The sequence below is a fragment of the Lineus longissimus genome, chromosome 4, assembly GCF_910592395.1.
Source record: "Lineus longissimus chromosome 4, tnLinLong1.2, whole genome shotgun sequence".
Lineage (NCBI taxonomy): Eukaryota > Metazoa > Nemertea > Pilidiophora > Heteronemertea > Lineidae > Lineus > Lineus longissimus.
The window spans coordinates 3,115,256-3,136,345 of NC_088311.1; the positions used below are offsets into that span (position 1 = coordinate 3,115,256).

The 21,090-nt window shown below is 39.5% G+C and overlaps 1 protein-coding gene across 12 annotated transcripts in view; it reads right to left on the minus strand.

Annotated features, from left to right (window-relative positions):
- The window catches only part of LOC135487101 (axotactin-like), a 61,928-nt gene that overhangs the window by 32,125 nt on the left and 8,713 nt on the right, over positions 1-21,090 (minus strand). For 6 of the 12 annotated variants that reach the window (XR_010446776.1, XM_064770480.1, XM_064770481.1 and 3 more), the window contains exons 2-4: positions 18,463-18,490; positions 999-1,050; positions 237-570 (exon numbers count right to left, since the gene is read on the minus strand). Coding sequence is in view for 11 of the 12 variants with exons in the window: in XM_064770480.1 (XP_064626550.1) it covers positions 237-552 (316 nt within the window). In the remaining variant the exon portion in view is untranslated. Of the gene's footprint in view, positions 1-236; positions 571-998; positions 1,051-2,478; positions 2,644-15,359; positions 15,497-15,910; positions 15,933-17,566; positions 17,592-18,462; positions 18,491-20,236; positions 20,406-21,090 lie in introns of those variants that run through there. The other 6 variants (XM_064770474.1, XM_064770478.1, XM_064770479.1 and 3 more) reach the window with 6 other exon arrangements.

The following is a 21,090-nucleotide window of genomic DNA, read 5'->3' on the forward strand; positions in this document are numbered from 1 at the left end:
AATAACGTCGCACTTTTCAATAGTAACGAGGGCATAGTCATTGATGAAAATGTTTCTTAGTACCATCAACTTGTATTGTGCCAAATGGGAAACAGGCAAAAGGCAACGAAACTGATGTGTCAAAAAGTCCACAGTGCTGGAGACCAATAAGGAGAAAACTGGAAACATCTGTCACTCCAGCTGACCCTCTCAATTTAGTCGCCTGTGTGCCACTATTGCTTTCTTCATTCTCTCACCTTTTCCTAACTGCAGAACCTCCTCGTAATCATTATATTTGTGAAGCACCTCTAATTCGCCATTCCGAAGCATTACATACATGGCGTAGTAGGGCAGGGGTCCGTTCATCGCGATCAAGCTATGTGACATCAGCATCACATTTGCTCTTACAGTTCTGAATCGGACGCGGACGGCCTGCGTGCCCGTTTCCGTCCAGTTTGGCACATACTTTATGAACGACACATTGCCAGTGTTGAATGAGTAACTCTGGATGCAGAGCGGTAGTAACGCCACGATAAGCCAACCAAGGGGTCCAAGCAGGCTCGTCTTCATCATCTGTCATTATTCGGCAGCCTGAAAAAGTCATAAAACGTCAAGGTCAAGGTTTTTTCCAACACCTTGTTCAGTGGTTCAGTTTTGGAGTCAACGTTACATCTTATCGTTTTCCTACAGAACATGACATGGTACACCATACACAATACCCCTAAATTCGAGCTATGATCGAGTCCCTGCAACAAAATGCCTGAAACACTCGCGTAACAGTACTAAACAAACAAGTTAAAACAGACCAAAATGTCTTTGCCTGTACTGTACCTTTAAGCATGGACTTAATAGCAAAAGGCAATGATGGCAAGCTTTTGTGAATGACAATCTTCTCTCTCGTACAGCTGACTGAAGTGCTAAACTGTAACGCTGATCCAACAATATAGACGTTCTCTACGAAGCTGAGATTGCTAATTCCATATTCTCAAGTAGCTCCAGTCACCATAACAACTACTTACAATTACTGATTTATGCAGAGTATCCTTTCTTAGCTGTTGACGATTTCCATATCTGGAAGATACAGAATTAGAAAGGAAATGTAGATTCTCGATATGATCAGAGATTTTTGATGAATGCACAAAAAATAGCCCCCAATTTTCGTTTCCCAAACTAACAGACATGTCAAGAGGAACAGTCAGCCGGAGACATTTTCATCAGCAGACTGACAGGTAAAGAACTGGTGATGTGCTGGGGCCATTTTGCCTTGAGGAACTCACTCAGAGGGGGCAGGCATTCTGCACTACCACGAAAGTTAAAGATGGACATTTCTACTTTGAATAGCAAGTCTTTAGGCAATATTGAATCTCAATTCCTTGACCAAGTTTCATGATCAGTTCAAATATTCTAAAATGATATGACGTGATCATCAGTCAACAAACAATAACTGAAGAAATCTTTTTTTCTCTTTTGTTTCTTTGATTTAATGTTGGTGTATTGGTGCAAGTGACAGGCAGCAGGATACCATATCAAGCAGTATACCCCCTTCAACTATAGGCCTTTATACAGGCTAGGCGAGGCATGACAATCCTAGGATATCCAATAGGGTGAACATGGTCATGCCTGGTTTGGCATGTTTGGCTTCAATGAGATGTGCCAAGAGAATCCGCCTGAGTGATCTCGACTACAATGAATCTTCATTGAGTCCATCAAGCATGGTTTGGTGTTGGATAGGCCCGATATCAAACTATCAAACTTGTCGCCTAAATATTCAGGACACCTAAGCTCTGCATACAAAAACTATTGATAGAATTTAGAGTGGAATGTACATATTTATCACAAATGACAATCATGTTAATCAAGCCTAGTGTTATTATGATAGATGTAACATATATCCAGAGATAGATTGCTTCCGAGCAATAATTGATATCAAACGAAGATACTGGCTATAATAACAGCCAAGCGATAATGCTGTAGCGTAGAACAATGCATGTCAAGATACAAACTGGTTTTTCCCCTGCCCGGCCTCCCCTCTAGCCAGGCGCTGGGAGGCAACCATCACAATGATCACAGCCTGTCTCCTGATATCTATGTTTCTCTTACCAGGCAGACTGAATTGCGCGTTTAAAGAAGCCTGCATGCCAGTATCATAGATATTGGAATAGAACTATCAATAACTTGCTTGATGTCGATATGGGAAACAATGTTACTGTGGAAAAAACCTTGTAATAGGGAAGATGCTTTCTTGCTTATTAGAAACGTTTTCTCTCATACCACATTACAGCATGACACTATTGACAGTTCAACAACCAGCGATGTCAGACTCTGTGACCGAGATTGCTGCTCTGAAACCTTTTTTTCAATCGGCCTCTCAAAAGGAACTGTCAAATAGCAGTTTGTGTGTAACATACGTTAGCTACCCAGTCCAACCATAACATGACCAATGAGAATAAACCTACACAATATTGGAAGAGTTAAAATGATACAAAATATGATATTTACCTCAAATAACCTGTCACAATCCAACACTTCGAACTCACCGACTACAACATAGAAAGTGCCAAGGGTCACTGAGAGCTATATATCCGAGGCACATGAATGAATATCTTACATGGAATGCACAACCAGACCCCTACCGTGCGGCGCATTCAAGCAATGGACATCCAACCGAGACTGGGAACGAACCTACAACTAGGACACATGATGAATGCACGCTGTTGTCCTCAGTGACCTAATATGACATTCGTTTACATGTTTAAGGTAAAGAAAAAGATGAGTATTCAAACCTATTCACGCACTACTGATTTGGATGTGCTTTGAGACAGGATCTTACTAGTTTTTTGATCTACATATCAATGAAGCTATAAAACATTATGATCCAATATACCATTATATTGCCAGGCAAAAGCGATATGTATAAAATGTCTTTGATATAAATATCCCAGAATAGAAACCATGCAAAAAGATAATTTCAAAGAACTTTCCTAAAGCAGACACAAGAATTTCTTGCTATGATACCTTAAACGTGATGGATTCCACTTACCCCTGGCATAAAAAGGTCAGCGACTAAAGTTCCACTAACCAAAAAGTCCTTACACAATGACCCACAATGATACCTTTGATGCCGGCCTACTTCAAAGGGCAAAATTTCATATTCTGATTCAATATCATACCCATAAGTAATCAGGCTGCTCAAATGCAAATCTAGGTTTGGCTCAAATCAAAATGGACAAGACCTTGAACAACTGCAGCTTAAGGACAGCTCACTAAGTCCAAACTATCCATCTGAGAGAAGTCATACCATATTCCTCACAGAAGATAATTAACTTGACGAACGATGCAGAGCAGGCCTACTGACAGTAATAGTTAATAAGAAATAAATATAGAACATCAGCAATTGGCTAATTAACTTGGTCCATTAAGCCGGCTGATAGTTATAAATGGGTTGCAAAACGTGATTGTCATGAACATGTTCGGATCAAGTGATGCTGCAAAGCATCAGAGTTCAAATCGGCTTATTTGCGCCGTCTTGAATCCAGCCCCGATCTCTTGGATGAGTACTCACCCATACAAAAATGAATCCCAATACACCATGGTAAAATGATGATTTACCATGATGAATTGAGATTTACCGTAGATGGTAAACAGCATCAGTTGCCATCAAGATCCAGCACTGACCAAGTGACTCAGTTGAGGCTCTGAAACAGAATCTCACCTCATTATTGAACGCAAACCAAAGCACTGCTCTGTGTGTTGTCCACTGACTGACTTCACCTTTGGTTCTGCTGAAAAGCATCTGCTAATGAAATCGTCCCACAAATCATAGTAACCTGGTTGGTTAGTTGGTTACAAGATTCTTCACTTTATAGCTGACCTGTTGGTTCCAAATGGGTCCTAAGGAGCTCACCTGAGAATTAAAAGCAAGCCAGCATCTGCCCTTGAAATTGTCATCAGCATAGACCAGTATTAGCATGGCTGTTTACTTCTTGCTCCAGTACAGCTAACGCATCCTTGCTTTAGATTTCCTCAGAAACTCACCAGATCATCAAAAGTGACCCTGCTCCCTAAAGCAGTTTGCAGGAGCCATGTTCATGCAGATATTGTTTACTGATTACTCTTAGGGCCATGGATCAAAGGTGGACATATTGAAGCAACAGAGCAATTTCAGATGTGGTTTCATCAAAGGTCGTTAACATTTGGGACCAAAGGAATAGTAACAAAGAATAAAGCCAAATGCATTTCCAACAGATGTGCTTCATCTGGTTCATCGGAAGCTATGCTTGGATATGCTGTACTCTTAGGGCCATTGACCAAAGGTAACACAGATTGAAGCGAAAGTACATTTTCAGATGTGGTTTCATCTGAGGTAAGCCAACCATCTGGTTAGTCAGCTACATCCAATGAGAGCTAGTGACAAACAGATGTCAAAGCATCTTTCCTCGCCATATTTTACAAATACTTTTTTTCAAACTACATGGTAGGCCTGGGTGGTAGGCAGAAATATATTTTACACAAGAAGGCCAACAGACTGCATGGACCTCATAGAAAAGCTGCTGAGAATGTGAAATGGGCTTATCACAGGTGTGGCATGCACTTTTGTTTACTCATTACAGCAGGGGCGAGGTGATCACCAACTATTTTTTCAACTGGCCTAAGTTCTAGATAAACAGTAGGCCTAAGTAATGGTTGGAGAGCACAGCATACCTCATACATCATACTTGGATGGCAGGAAAACCTTAGCCCTCACAAGTTCAACCATGCTGAACAGCTACATTTCATGAGAAGTGAGATATAAATCATTCCCTAGCCCTCAAGGTTTAGGTCAGAGATGAGTACCCACCACCTATATGAAGATTGGTGCAAGAAGCTGAAGGAATTTGGTTGTTGAAAGAAAGGTAGACTGACATATCCTCTTGAAGACCCTGAAGCAAGGCTGAGAACTTCAGCTAGAGAACAGTTGAGTGTATTCAGTCAGCTAACCTACAAATCTATAATTCTCCTTCCCAAGAACCAAAGGCATCTTCATAGCTCTATTTCCTGTTTCATTAGTGAGTAATTAAGGTCCCCAGAATCCTACGACAGCTAGTGCTTATGCAGGCAGGCCAACATCCAATATTGACTTCAAAGCAACTTTACTGATAATAGTTTATAAGACAGACTGTTCCATTCCCACATATAGGATTCAGTTCCACTCAGTTTCTCATCATGAGTGTGAGTACACATATACTGAAATAAGGCCATCCCCCAAGATGGTCTCAGTATAGCATGAAGAATCAATCACCAAAATAATTAATAGCGGAAAACTGCCGCTATTTACATCAAAAGTGATTAACAGTATTCTGGGACAAGGTTGAAATTATTAGCAAGACATTGCCAAAATTGTATAATTACAAAATCACAGATTTCATATTTCTAATTGCATGAATAAAGACCTTGACATACCACAGAAATCACCTAAAAGAGGGCAGGTCACTGGACAGACCACAAACAGGGCATTTTCTAATGCTCATTTCCCAATTTCAAAATGTAACTACCAAGAATGCCATAAATGAGTTGATTTGCCAAGCCTAACACCTCATAAAGGGGGACATGATTATGACGAGACATGTGGGACCGGCTTGGAAGCTGGGTAGGCCCTACTGGTACCGTATGGTACAGGACTGACTTTGAGAAATATTTTCATGTTCGGGAAAAGAACTGGGAAAAAATTAAGTACACTAAAAAACAACCTTGATGTTGATTAGGGTCTGCCAGTTATTCAAATCATGCTACTCCTCTGTTAACAGAACAAAGTCAACTCATAATTTGTCAATGTGAGTCTGTAAAAATATCATTTGACAGATCAGTAAACATATGGAATATCTAACCCATTTGGATTATTTGTATGGCATGAATATGGGAAATTTATGCACATTGCCTCTCACGAGCTTGATTCAAAAAAAGACATTTTGAATATGGAGATGGTGGCTTCAATGTGTACAGAGCTATCTAATGTACACTTTGTAATGATGTTTGTCATAATGATGAAATATAGAGCACTTAGCAATACATTTGTTGTGTTACGGGTTATATTCCCATGATAAATTGACAATGTATACAACCACAGGAAGCCCGCCGAATAATCACATAACCATGAATTTAAAACAAAACTTTTTTGATAATTTATTTGTGTAATTCCACCCCCAATCTGATGGATAACCCTCAATTTCACTAACAGCAACAACCAGAAAACCACCAGAGTTATAGATGAGAGTACACTACCGAGCGGCAGGATGAAATAATTTTGGTTTACAAAGTGGAAACAGAAGATTGTTTTACATTTACTTCTGGCATTAGTTCTCTTGGCTCTGTTGGTATGAAGATATGATTAATATCCCAACCACCAATACCTCCCAAACTGCTGCTTCCATCTGATGATATAACTGCGCATAGCCTACAGCACAATTTGCCCTTGTACATCTAGAAAATGGTTCATTCCTTCAGCAATGGAAACAGTATCAGGAATGAAGCCAAGATGCATCTTATCCCGAAAAGTGTGGCAGGCTTTGACCACAGAAGGGACTTTGCAGTCTCAGAGTCTCATGTGTCAGGATGCCACTGATACTCAAGGTTAATTCTATGTTAATTTTCTCTGTGTGCTGCAGAATACTACAGCCTCATATTTACCAACATGTCAAGTGATCTCCTCCATAAAATCCCCCATGGTAAGATCATGAAAGATCCAAAGGCCTACAGCAACGTTACTAAGTCAATAAAGCTGCTGACAAATGACCCAAAAAATATCATCTGCTTCATGGAGGTCGGAGTTCATGTTGACAAAAACATTCCAAAACATACAAACTGGTGATCAGTGGTTTTCGAAGACATCCGGGGTAACAAATCTTGGAGTGAGGCAGAATGACAAAAATAACAATAATAGGTCCTTCAAGGTTGTCAAGTGTAGAAGTCATTAGACCCCTGGTGGGTATCCGGACTATCACATTCTTTTCTAAACATCTGAATACCAGCAGCTTACCACTTCAGTCTACCTCTATACTAAATGTGCTTACACAAGACTATTTGGCAACCTTTCAGGAATGAAAGAACTAATGAGATTTATGACATTTTAATTGCTCATTCAAAGTGTTTTCATGTCAATATGGTCTATGCCCGAACATCACACAAACAACTACTTCATATCATCGAAATAAATCTAAATCCAAAAAGACGAGTAACTAATCCAACCAAAAAATATAGTGACCAAACCAGAAATAAAACAAACAGGCAGCTTCTTGTCCGAACACAAAAGATTTCTATTCAGTTGGTTGAAAGAAGTCTGGTCATTGCTGAAGTTGGGAGCCATCCTCAACAAGAGGACATTATTAGCAATATTAGGCCTATCAGGAATGTGTGTGCAATGATCAAACAAAACCCGCAGGGAAAACAATTTTGACTCTGCAGCCCGAAAAAACAACCCCTTTTTTGCTGTTATCAGAAATAAACACATACAATATCAATAGTTTTACAAGGAACAAGACTAACAGTTGTGAGGAATTCTTTGCCAAGTTCTACTCTAAGGAGAATGTACTAGTTTTTCAGAAACAGTAAGAAACAGTTTGACGTTCAGGAGTAAACTTTGAGATAAAATTAGCCTACCTTATCCACCGCCTTCACCATCGCTAAATGCGCTAGTTGCCGCTCATGCAAGGTAAGTTAATGTTACCTGTCATTGGAGAGATGGGGAAATCAGCGGTTATCTTGCTTACCAAGGTCATGTAGCATGTTGAGAGAGCAAGATGTGCATGAAAAGATGCAGGAAGCATGACCATGGTTATTGAACGTCTGTTTCTGTACCCACAGATTTGGTGATCTCAGATTTTAAAGCCAGTTTCTGAGAATTTGTGCCATGACAATGGGTGATATGAATAAAGACTAGCAAATGCTTTTACTTCAATTTTGTACAGAAAGGCCTAGTGTAAATGTACATGGAGTTTTAGAAAAAAGCATTTGCTAGTCTTTATTCATATCACCCATTGTGTGCATATAGGCCCACCGCAAAATCAACTTAAAACTACTCCAAGTGTCTATAGATCCCATGATCTTGGTGTTGGGTCAGATATGCACATCTGAGATGCGCCCCTACAACCTGTGGTCCAGTATGTCCTCCAAGACGCTCCAATCCCCCCCTTAGCCATGAGGTCCATCATGAAGCTAATCAGCTAAGAATACTGTGGATATTAGCCACTCTATCTATGGTCCAGCCAAGAGGAGTAGAACCTCTCTATTATGGACACCCTTGGGATGGACAAGTGCTGTCCCTGATAGAGTGGTGTCCTGATTAGAGAGGTCAAATTGAATGGAAACAACCAATTTGGGACCAAAACTACCTGTCCTTAATGGAGAGGTTGTCCTTAATAGAGAGATGTCCCCTAAGGGAAGTTCCACAGTACTCCTTCTATACTCGTGGTCATAAATCAAATACCAACAAGATTTCTTCATATTACTAAAAGCGCAAGCTAAGTTACTTTCAATGTTTTCCGCCTCAGGTGTACTCTGCATTTCCTCTCAGTTTTTGCCATCATCAGAATAGTCCTTTTTTATGCAAAGTCGATGAACTTAACAGCCAAAGCTGAGTATAAGTGTAGCACAGCATAAGACCTCAGTGACTGAAGCTGTCACCTCTGAAGTAGTGGGTTCAATTTCAGATAGAGGGGCAAACCTGAAGTCTTGGGAGTCTGGATTTTCTCTGAAGTGACATTGTAAATTGCCTATTACCCTGTATGCCTTGCCCATGTCTGCATTTAGCAGGGAGGGGGAACCTAACCAATGCTTTTCATACGTTTTTTGGAAAAAGACGGTAAAAAAGAAGCACACTCTCACTCATGCAATAACAGAACTAGTAGCCTGTATCATTCACCTTCCATGACTTACTCTAGTGGAAGCTGATTTACTTAAAACAGGCTCCCAGATTCTCACGATGTTTGTTTCTCACGAGCTAAAGATACATGTTAAAACATTGAAATAGAAGCAAGGTATACCAAGGTTATTTTCACCTAAAACCATGGAATCGGCTTCCATTCCAGATATGTAAGTCTACCTGCATTCAGATGAGGTAAACATCAATTTAGACTAACACTAAACTAATCATAAGAAAAAACACATTCTGCAAAAACTACCTCAAAGATGGAAATCATGATTTTCACTTAAAGACGGCAGCCAGGCATGGGTAATCAATCACAGCGATCGATGATGAATACCAAAAGTCAAGAAAAAGACGCTACAGTACTGTCCAAAAGAAACCTTGCTCGATATCTTACACGATATGTGTGAAAATCTGCCAGGTAATACTCAGTCTTGAGTATGATCTGTGATGATTGAGAAGGATAATGTTCTGGACATTGTCAAATTTACTGTAATGACAGGCATTGAACATGACAAAAACTTCACTCACCTTATAGTGTAGCCCAGTGTGTCCTATATGCCCTGTAACCCAGCGAAGTCATTGCAGTGAAGTAAAAGCCTACAGGAGAAGAAACCCACCGTATATGGCACACGAGATAAACCCACCGGACTGTCAGGAAAACAGCAGGGTACCAATCAAATAATGCTAGGCCAATATTTTGTGTCACCTAATGTTATTCAAAGTTGCATACCATCTGAAATTCTTTCAAAATTAGAGCATGATTCACGTCGCCAGTACCAAATCACGCCAGGTTACACAGATAAAAATGACTCAATAACCAGTATTTTTTTATATCTATGTCATTATTGTTATTGCCTGAAGTCAGTTATAGGTCAGTGAAGCTGTCACAAAGCTATAAATGAGAATACGTTTCAATAATACATCCTTTTTAGGCTTTCTAAGAAAGTATGTAGTGTCTACTTTGAAAGTAAAACTGCACCTTCTTTAAGGCCAAATGTCACTTCTGATGAATAACAGTGTGAGGAAATAAAGAGATTTTTATTGGATTCGTGTGATATTTTGCAATGCTTTCATAGTGTTACTTGCCTGCAGTAACATTCTGATCATACATTAATTGTTCGTCTCAGCTTCAGCAATACACTATTTTTTACTGGCCATGCAAAGCCTCAATCCATTAACTGGAGTTGGATTATCATCACACTTATTTCAATGTTTAAACCTCAATGGTAGGTCAGTGGCCTCATGCACACAAAATGATCTTGTGTCAGATGAAGACCAGCTGATGTACTGTTCTGTCCACAACTTACATTGCCTGACAGGACAGGACTGTCCTGGACTTCCTGATTATTCTCAAAGCTGATAGCCCCATGAAGGACCATGTCAATGAAGACTGTCCTCAAAGACAACCTGAACTTAGTTTGGGTCAGGGAACTTCATACTGTCAAAGCTTTAACAGGCATGAAATGGTTGTCCTTCAGGGATGTATTTTTAAGTTAATCAGCAAATGTCTGCCCCTAGGATGTAAATAAATAACAGAAAACATGCTTATTTAGCATGAGGGTTTTATGGTGGAACAAACCTTGACAAAATAGGCAGTAAGCCGTTTATTATTGGACACTTTCTCTACATTCTAACACACTCACAAGTCGATGAATTCCGCGTTTGAAAAAACAAAACAAAACCCCTAATTTTCTAAAAGTTAATATGAAGTAATTATAGGCCTACCAAGATAGGCCTAGCAGCGAGAATAATGTAACTATTTGACACTTAATTCAAAAGTTGATTGACCAGGGGTGCTTTGAGAACTAATGAACTGTGCTAATGATTAAAGCCTACACTTGAGCACAAACTAAGCCAAGGAGGGATAAGTGTCTTCACTGTCCTTGGGATTGACCTTCCAACTGAAGCTTCAGGTGATTGAAAATTGAATCTAAGTTATTCATTGGACTCCACTGTAACTTCTCAAAATCTCAGAAAAGGTTATGTTTGGAACGTTTTCCTATTTTCATTGAAATTTAAGTCCAACTAGCTTCACTCACAGTCAAACCAGTGAACGAAAATTCTTTCTGTGGAGCTCCCCATTGAGATGGCGCACAATCCTATTGTTGTTGCTACAATATGATAATGAATAAAATCTCAATAATAGGGCATAAAGTGGTGCCTTACTGCCCTCAACATTGTTCAAATATGGAACATGTTATGAAAATAGACCAGGCTGAAAAGAGACTTGTCAGGGACAACCACACCAGATAGAGACAACACTGCATCAGACGACCTTGCTGAGTTTTGTCCATTGAGATTGCCTCTGGGGATGGAGAGGGTTACCGGAATACATTTTGTCTATCAGAGCAGCTTCGGATGTAGCTCAGACTGAACAATACGGTACCGGTATTGATCACTGCCGTGAGGGTGTATGAACATGTATAGTGCACTGGGGATGGAGAGGTTGTGTAGTGAAGAAATCACGTACAGAGGACACTGCATATCCATGTTTTGTTCCAGGGGTGTTCAAATACTGCTTGTTAAACTGACTCACTGATGAAAAGATTTCGAAGTACAAAAATTTTTTTCCCTTTTTTTTTTCCTCAAAATGAACCAACATCACCAAAAACTGCAGTCCCAAAATTTTTTTGATTTTGAAATTTTTGAAAAATTTTCAACTGACTGAGTGATGAAAAAATTTCCAAGTACAAAATTTTTTTTCACTTTTTTTTGCTCAAAATGAACCAACATCACCAATGTCATCAGTCCCAAAACTTTTCTGTCTTTGAAAATTTTGAACTTTGGCGAGAAAACCTAACGATGCATTTTGTCCCCAGATTTTCAACTTCACCAACGCAACCAATCAACCTCGGTCCCATGAGTGATCGTGTTACCAGGGTTCAACTGTACTATTAGCTGGTGACTTACCAACCAGCTGCATTGAAGTGTGCAACTGGTCAAATCAAGCAAACTACTCTTCTTTATACCAATGCCCCTATGTGCAAGTGAACATCACTGCAGTTAGACACCACACCTATTATCACAAACCAATTCTGTCTCTGATTGTCACAAATCAGTGCTACATTCGACAAAGAAATGGCAGACCATTATCTCTTCAATTAGGCAGCAGCTAGGCGATATGGTTAAGCCAGCTTCCCTGATAGAATATCGATCTTTGCTCAGGACAACCTTGATTTGTTTACATGAGCTGTCAATCAACCGTCTGTCAGTAATGCAAAGTTCTTTACCAGCATTCGTGACATTCACTGAGGTTTGACGAAATGCAGGAAATTTCACATATCATTGCTGGGCAATTACGTCTTCAGCCAACAGCAATGGCTACATAAAAACACAGCAAGTTGGACCATCACCTCAGTGACCTGACATCTAAGAAAAAGAATTGAAAGAAATGGCCCTTATCCTTCAGAATCTGCACCTTTTTCCGACAGCCAATCGACTCAAGCACACTTGTTGATCGTTGTATATGTCCACGCACATCCAACACACTTCAATTTATGGGTCAACTCCATTAGAGATGGAATTCTCTCATTTTAGTTACAAGTGTTGATGTAAACAGTGAAAAATACTCTTAAAAGCTAACTATGAAGAATTTGATAAGTCACTATATAAATAGATGTATGTGGGAAGTCTTCACACATTATTCAGTCTTATGCAAAGTTGGCTTTTCTGTTGAAAAGCGGATAAAAATCATTATATTATCATTGTAGTTCACCCCTCAGAGCCTTGCGAATCGCTGCATGTATTATAAAGTAGCTATCTGTGAAGATTACCTGAACATGCCACCAATGTATCAAGACAAAAGAAGTGAACAACCGTTGGTGATGAAAAGCTGCAAAAGTATGCCAGAACCAGCTCCGATGAAAAGCTATGGAATGGAGAATGGGATGAAAGTGAAGAGTGTTGATAGCTCAAAGATAAGGACACCACAGAAAAATCTGGAAGGAAACAACAGAGTTTTTTACATGAGAATATCATCAACTTTATGAAGTGGGACAGGAATGTTGAATATTGCGATTATGATCTGCCAACATTACCATAACTGCCTTGTTTATCAAACATACGCAGGCCGAGACTCATGGGAACCTGGGGAATTGATGACAAATACTGTCTATTTTCTGCAAAGGTTTGGCTTTTGGCCAGGGAGAAGGTAAAGATACTGTGGAACTTGCTCTAGAACATATGCCAAGCCAAGTTCAACACTCGCTTTTAACTTGAGGCAAATGATGCAGACGAATCCAGACTATAACTTTAAATATTTTCTTCCCTATCCAGCCTATCGAGGTTTTAGACTGGCTTTTTTGAGATGTCTCGTATCAATACATGACAGTCATGTCACTATTTGCAAAGCACTAGATGAGACTTGCAATGTTGCCGCACCAATATTGGAAGAAGCTGAGATAGTCCCAAGTCCCATCCATATCTGGGTTGAAAATCCACACTCAGAAATGTCAGAAATTACAAGGCATGACATTCCATGCTATTTCGGGCCGTGAATGCAAGACATTGTCGAACAAGTCTGAATGTCATCCAAGATATGCATCAGACTTGTGACAACTAAATTAGCTTTTCAGGGTAAGAACAAGAATCCTTACACCAAAGATAATGCAGAATAGTTTCATTGTTACACCAACCTCAACTCCCGAAAGGTTTTCAAGACTGATTGTCCCACATCAGCCCTGAATGTTGATATCATCAAATTTTATCATTTTACATGTTATTGACACTCAATGAATTAGCTATTGAAGAGCATAAGAACAAGATTTCTTACACCAAGTATAATGCAGGGTATTTTCATTGTCCCTTGAACAAGCTTGACTCCCGAGGTTTCAAGAGAGAAGACTAAGTATCCCCTATCAACCTCAAAGATGTTGATTTTATCACGTTCAGTCTTTCATAACTTATTGACACTCACAAAATTAGCTGTAGAAGATACACACAATAACATCATTTATAACAGTAACACCAAAGATAATGTCAAATGAGGTATTTCAATATCCACCAAGCTATAGACCCCAACCCCGGTTTTAAAGAGAGTGACAAAGATCTACTGTTCCCTATCCATGATGCTGATGTTATCACGTTCTCTCATTCATAAGTTGACAAGCAATAACTTATGGAATGTGCAATATTGTATGATATGCTGCCAGTGGTAACTTGACACTTGAAAATATTCATCTCAATGAAAATTGCAGAAACATACATGTAGTTAAAGCAGATTCTAAATGTAGTAACTGATCATATCGTTTGCTTACTTGCAAGAGACATGATTGATAGCCATATCATAAGTTTCTAGAAGAAGTCATTCGCATCCTATTGACTCCGCACAGAATTTTCAATGTGATAGGATTTCACAATGCTGACTTGCACTGAACATCATGAGAAATGTTATTAAAAGATAACCCCTCACAAACCCCTGACAAGTGGAATTCCCCGGGGTTATCAGTGCTGAAGAATCTTAAGAAATCATGAGACCCAAACATTCCTTGGCTATTTCTGCCCCTGATTTCCCTGACATAACCTACCCAAGGGTCTTCTAATCGGTATCAGGAGTAAAAGTGAAAATTCCTTACCACCATGCAAGATGATGCAGGTATTTTTGGTGACATACACTTGCTGGAGGTTTTCATGCGATCTTTGAAATTCTGAAGGCTTGTGTGATTGATAATGGACAAAGAACATGCTCGTAACTTCAGGCTGAGAGACCGATCTGAATGCTCAAGACCAAAACGGGCCATAAGTCATACAATAAAGATGAGATTTGAAACTATACAATCCTAACCTACAGTATTCACAAATTCCTGGAGTTGGAAGCTAAGCAGACATGATGATCATTTAGAGTATCAACATCAGAAGGGACCCAATAATATGATCCTTCATACAAAGATAATACAAGGTATTTTCAGTGTCACACCAAGTCTGACCACCAGATGTTTTAACAAGATGATCTGGGATATATCAATATTATGGGCCAGGCCCCCTGCAGACTTCCACCCTGATTACCGATCTCAAGCGTTCGACTGCCCAAGGTCCCAATCACCAACACAATATGGGCGTTTAACTAGTTTCAAAGCCAGGCCAAAGGTCAATGGAATGCAACAATAGCTACATAATGAGAAAAATGAAATTAATATCCGAGACGTCTTGATGATTGCCATGATCAGAGTGACCATGGCGGGCAGCTGATGGGAATCTGAGCCTGGTTTGTAAGTAGGATGGCGAGGGCGTTAGGATATTCTATTCATCAGAAGGTGGCAATTTGACTCTGATTCAGAAGCAAACCAGCCCACCATGACAAGGCCACTAACTTCAAAGGTATCATTTCAAAGTTACTATCATAACACATACTGAAATTATCGGGCGACAAATTTAGCAGAAATCGAGATCATAGTAAATATTGAACAAAACCAACCTTTTCTCATGATAAAGATGACCAATCCTGCCGTAAATATGAATGAAATGCAACTAAACCTTGCCTTACCTTTTGCCTGGAGGACAGCAAATTGATATCCTAAGACTATCAGATCATGTCAACTGTAAATCACACCTCTAAACCATTCCTTTCCCTGAAAACCTTGCCATGATGTAGCCTTCAGCAAGAGCTCACAAGTCCACACCTCCGCCAAGTAAAATTCAAATGAACTAAACAGACGTGCTTCGAGCCAAATGGGTTATTACCCACAGAGAGAAATCGTTGTCAGTATTATCAAACATGCTGATATTGACAATACTGCTCTTGTGACAACAAATCAGCCAACTGCACCGAGTGCAACTTGCACAAATTATGAAATTCTGTTTGCATTCAAGAAGGGGGTCGGCATAAATCCAATTGCACTCAAGTGAACACGTAAACAAAAGCAAAAAGAGAATTATTGACCTCCGATTCATTCTAATTTTACACTACATGAGAATAAAATGAGATATATTTAGCGGGAGAATTTCAGCTCATTAACCCTTTACATCAGTATGCAACGAAATGGAAGAATTGGTGCAGAATGTTAAACGAAATTGCCCCACATGAAGGCAGCCTACCTTTCTCTCAAATTGAACTTCTTGCTAGCAGTGGCAAGGTGTAGTCTTCAGGCTGCAACCCAATAGAACCTGTGCAGACTAAAGCATGATACTTAATACTTCGGACGGGCTCCTTCAGCCTCTTGTAGCATCGCTCTAGTACATCAAATATTAATATTTCCAATATCACTATCAAGAGAATGCCTCTTTGGGGTGAGAATCAAGGAGATAAGTGCCTATCACCCAAGTACTGATCAGCTGAGATGCTAAGCCCTGTCATCATGATTCTGGTGCCAATGTCTTCAATCTTCAACTGCACAACTGATTCTTTTGGAACAGAAATGAAAAATATGATGAGATTTTGACAAATTGTGAGTTTTTTCTGGAAAACTGACCTACATGCAGACACATCTGGTTTATCTGAACAAATCCATGTTCCCACTCTCATCTACAGAGTGGCCATACCTTTTTATGTTACCTTCAGTTCGATCAAAGGGGCTGTCATTTTCAATTCCCCAAATATTCATCAGAATATTTCAAAATGTGTGTATAGCATGGTATATTAGGTTAACTGTATTATTCAGATTATCTGCGAGTTAAACGCATTCACCGTCTGGGCAAGCCTATATTGCCAAGCACACAAGGATTGTGTTCTAGCCCAAGGGTCAAACATTAGAAATATAAATATTTGTAACAACCTTCCTAAAGTGGATAAGTCGCAACAATATTTTACCAACTACCCAACGATAATTGGTTTCACGTTCCTGGTATTTCTCAAGGCAATTGTCAACTCTTTTAAAAAATGCTTCAAAGACGCTTTAATGGGTTAAAGGACGAAACTTTAATTATTAAGGTAAATAAGCTAAAAATGAAATGGTCCAGGGACCATGTGCTCACCTCGGGTAATGTATAATGCATGTCATTTGCAGTGGATATGGGGAGAACAGTTTCTGGCTAGTTTCACCAGTTTTGATTCCATTGAATAATATTATTATTCTCGGCTCAATGGCTCAAAAGAAAATTACTGGTACCATCGAATGAGGTTTCTTATGGCCAGAACTGTATAAATCATTACATGTACCAAGTTGTGAAATGTGCAGATTTTCGATGTCTGAAAATGCTGATTCAGGGCCTGTACATGCCATGAGCATTGCTCCCCTGTAAGACCTGAATAAGCATGTTCATCTGATAGTCACATCCACATGCCCGCAACCAAATTATGTTTGCACTATAACAGACAAGTTGTTACAATCATGATGTGAGATATACGTTTGGTGAAAGCCATAGAACAACAAAATCCAATCAAAACCCATGTTGCCGCCTACACAGTTATTTTGTTATTGCCCTTTTGTCGCCTCACAATGCCTTCAGCAAATAGTTTAGTTTTCATGTATGTGTAGCTGAAAACCTCATCAATTTTTAACATAGGTTTTCATATAGTGGTGGTATAGCAATCAATGGGCATTCCTGGACATAATATAGCGTAATAATATTTTTTTTGTTGGTAATATCAAATGTGTATAAGTATAAATATAAATAATTACCAATAGGTGAGTCATAATTACAAGCTGTGCACAGCTTTCAAAATCAACTCGCCTCCAAAAAGAAGACTGGATATTTTCAGCCATTTCCATTGCGTGGTAAGATTCCTAAAATCAGAGAACATTTGGAACTCACCAATCACTGGAACCTCCATAGCAGACACCTCACCCAGGAGGAAACCTTTTCTATGGCCAAGGTCTGGATGATAACTTTCCTTTTTTCTTACTATCCCACCATCAGCAACAACATTCTATCAGTTAAACAATGCCAAATACAATGCCTCATTGTCCTAACATTTTACCTCATCAAACCAAATTAACCAAAAACCGCTGACCTAAAACAGCGTCAACATTTAAAAATTAGAAAAATATTAAAATCGTCTGTCATTATCTGCAGACATCCTGCACAGAGCCACAAACAATGGAATTGATCTCTAATTTCTCCCAAGCACTACGAACCAGAGAACGTCCTCGAGTACCGATAATGACTGATGAGACCAATTCCAATCCAATCATCTGATCACAATACACATGAAACGAGGTCAGATTTGAAATTGTAGCCAATTTGAGTACTGTATTAACCGTGAATGTTCAAAGCTAAAAGTTGGTGAATATGCTCATTTTCTACTTTAATTCACCTTTTAACTGGTAATCTGATCATTCTGATGATTCTGATGTGAAGTATTTAGGATGGTCAGCCAGGACTCGGTCAAGAGTACTCAATTGTAAGTGCTTATAAGTACTCACTCCCGAGTGCTCGGGAGATGCAGCTGCATGGAACATTGTCAAGTGTCCATCACTTCCGACTGCGGCCCAATACCCCTTAACTCTTTCACTCCCATCCCGACTGCCACAAACTTCTAATAGATTTTTTTCATCCCTTCAACCAAACGGTGACATAACTCATCTACCAAGCTGAACCTTTGGCCAACGTAGCATAGCAAGAACGAGATAAAAGAAATTGATTCTTGACCAGCAGCAGCCCCCAAAATGGCGGCGCCAAATCGACAGAATTGATTCAAGTGGCCTTACCTTTACATCAGCATTGAACATAGTCCACCTAAAATGACAAACAGATCGATGAGTTATTGAAGATCAATATGCTATCAAGGAACTCATTCAATAAATAGATGTATATCACATATATCAATATTCATTCTAGTAATTGGAGTGATGCCCAGTTGGTAACAAAAACAAATGCTTTCATCTGTTGCTTTCATTCTGTTTTTCAAATGAATGGGTTCATGTACTTAGAGACGATCACGTACTTCCTGTACCAACTGTACAAACTGTACTGATTGACAAACTTTGACGCATATATAAATAGTCCAAATATTTTTTTCACTTTTTTTTTTATTTGGCCAAAAATGAACCAACATCACCAAAAACTTCAGTCCCAAAAGTTTTTGATTTTGAATATTTTGAAAAATTTTCAACTGACTGCCTGATGAAAAAATTTCTGACAACAAAAGTACAAAAAAATTTTCACTTATTTTTGGCTCAAAATGAACCAAAAGGTTCAGTCCCAAAAGTTTTTGGATTTTGAAAATTTTTCAAAATTTTCAATTTATTTCTATTTATTCTACGAATATCAAAATCTCATAACCCAGGAAGTACATTTCAGCACGACAGACTTTCTCGATATTGTCCAGATCGACCACAACGATCATTATCACATTCCTGTCTTGTCGCAGCGGTATCCCATAATTTCATTGTTCGGATTTAAACAGTGGGTTGGCATGCTTCATTCACAAAAACAAGGCATGTTTTGACCCGTACCATCTGCCAGTACGGGATACATTCAGCCCACCCGGCCGACACCCGCACAATGATTACCGGATAATTCTGTGATTCCGCGGCCATGTGGCAGAGCCCTGAGGCAAGATGGACACTTGTAAAGACGCTCCATGATGTCACATTGCCGGCGGTGGACGCCATCGCAAATTATCACATAAATCAGGAGATTACACGCATGATGTAAAGATATGTAAGGCTGGGCGCTTAAGCGTAGTCATTAGTGGTCTCATTAAGAGAGTAAAAAATTATAATTAACAAATTGAAAAGAGCACAGCGCTAGCTTAAAGACCGAAGAAAGGATTTTTTTCCAAATGAAGAGGCTGGGATTCATTGTGGGCTGTTTATGCTCAATAAAGCAACAGTGCAGATGTGGCACACTTGGTCATCAGCATGAGATGATGTCAACAACGATGTCTATTTGCTGGTGACATCAGCATGGTAAAGGGTACAGATTGACATCTAAAATGGCAGTCTTACTCCACTTTCAGCAAACCTTTGTGTTTGTCAATGTCCTTTAAAGGGATGTCCTGGTGACAAAGAGTAATCTGTTTAAGGCAGTTCCGCAGTAAGCTTCCATCTAATCCATCTTAGCATCATGTTCATATGCTCTCATGTTGAGTAGAGGACAAGTCTGTGCAGGACTTGAACCCATGACCTTCTGAACAGCTGAACCACCATAGCCATGATCCCCCCCCCCCCCAAGAGGAGAGACTAGGCCTTTCCAAAAGCTTATCATTGCAGCTCTCAAACATGGCTACTCTGAGGTCATCATTAAATAATTGGTCAGGTTAGTCCCATCAGAATGGAGGAGATCCCTAACTGTTCACATCATGAAGTGTTTTGTAACACCTGGAGGAACGTTTACGTTGTGTTACTGTCAAATAGCGCATGCAACCAGTGAAAGGTCATGAGAATTATCAGTGTGGCGACTGCGTCTTCACTGTGGAGCAGTAGCCAGTGACAACTCACAACAGCCCTTCACCAAACAAGCAGTTGGATGAAAACTTACTTTCCCTAGTTTTGCATGGATCCACCATATATATCAGTCCTCTGTGGCATGGGCGATCACATACTGACATATTCCACATTCAAACCATTGAGAGAGAGATACTGTTTTCACACACTGTTGACAAAAGGCTCACATAATGGACAAATTGAATTGATATCATAGAATATCCTGAAAACTGTACATAACCTGCACGTACAATATGACATCCTTACTTACCCTAGTTTGAGGTAATGATTCAAGCTAGCACCTGTGCTCTAGGCCCGCTTATATCAAGTAGGCCTACCAGTGCAACAGATGGTTACGTCTGGAATCAAGCACATCAATACAGAACTTGTTTCAACAGAACCAACTGGTTGATTTTCAGTTGAACAAATTCATGCTTACATCCTGTATAGTACTCGAATGGCGACCAGACCAGTAATCGAACCCACAACATTTGGATTGTGAGTCGTGCCCCCTTTAACAAGTACGTCAAGCTTCCCAATCCATCTAATGACTTAACAATAACCGGGAAGACAATTGTCAATTCGATGCAGTGACACAAGGCAATAGGATTAGCCAATATCACATCAAAAAGACAAGTCAAACGACTGTAACATGAGAACTCATTGCACTAAATACTAAGTTCAAGTTACCAAACCTATATATTCTTTGAGAATGTGTAACCTGATACGTGTGAAGAACTTCATGCAATCCTTGGCATGATTCGAAGACTCATATATACTTGCATTGCCTTTTATGCTAATTTTGTTTGTCTTTTGATAACCCTCAAGAATTCCCTCAACAATTTTAACCTCAAGCTGCAAGATATCTATCTAATGATAACCTTGGATTAGATTACTTGGATATCAATA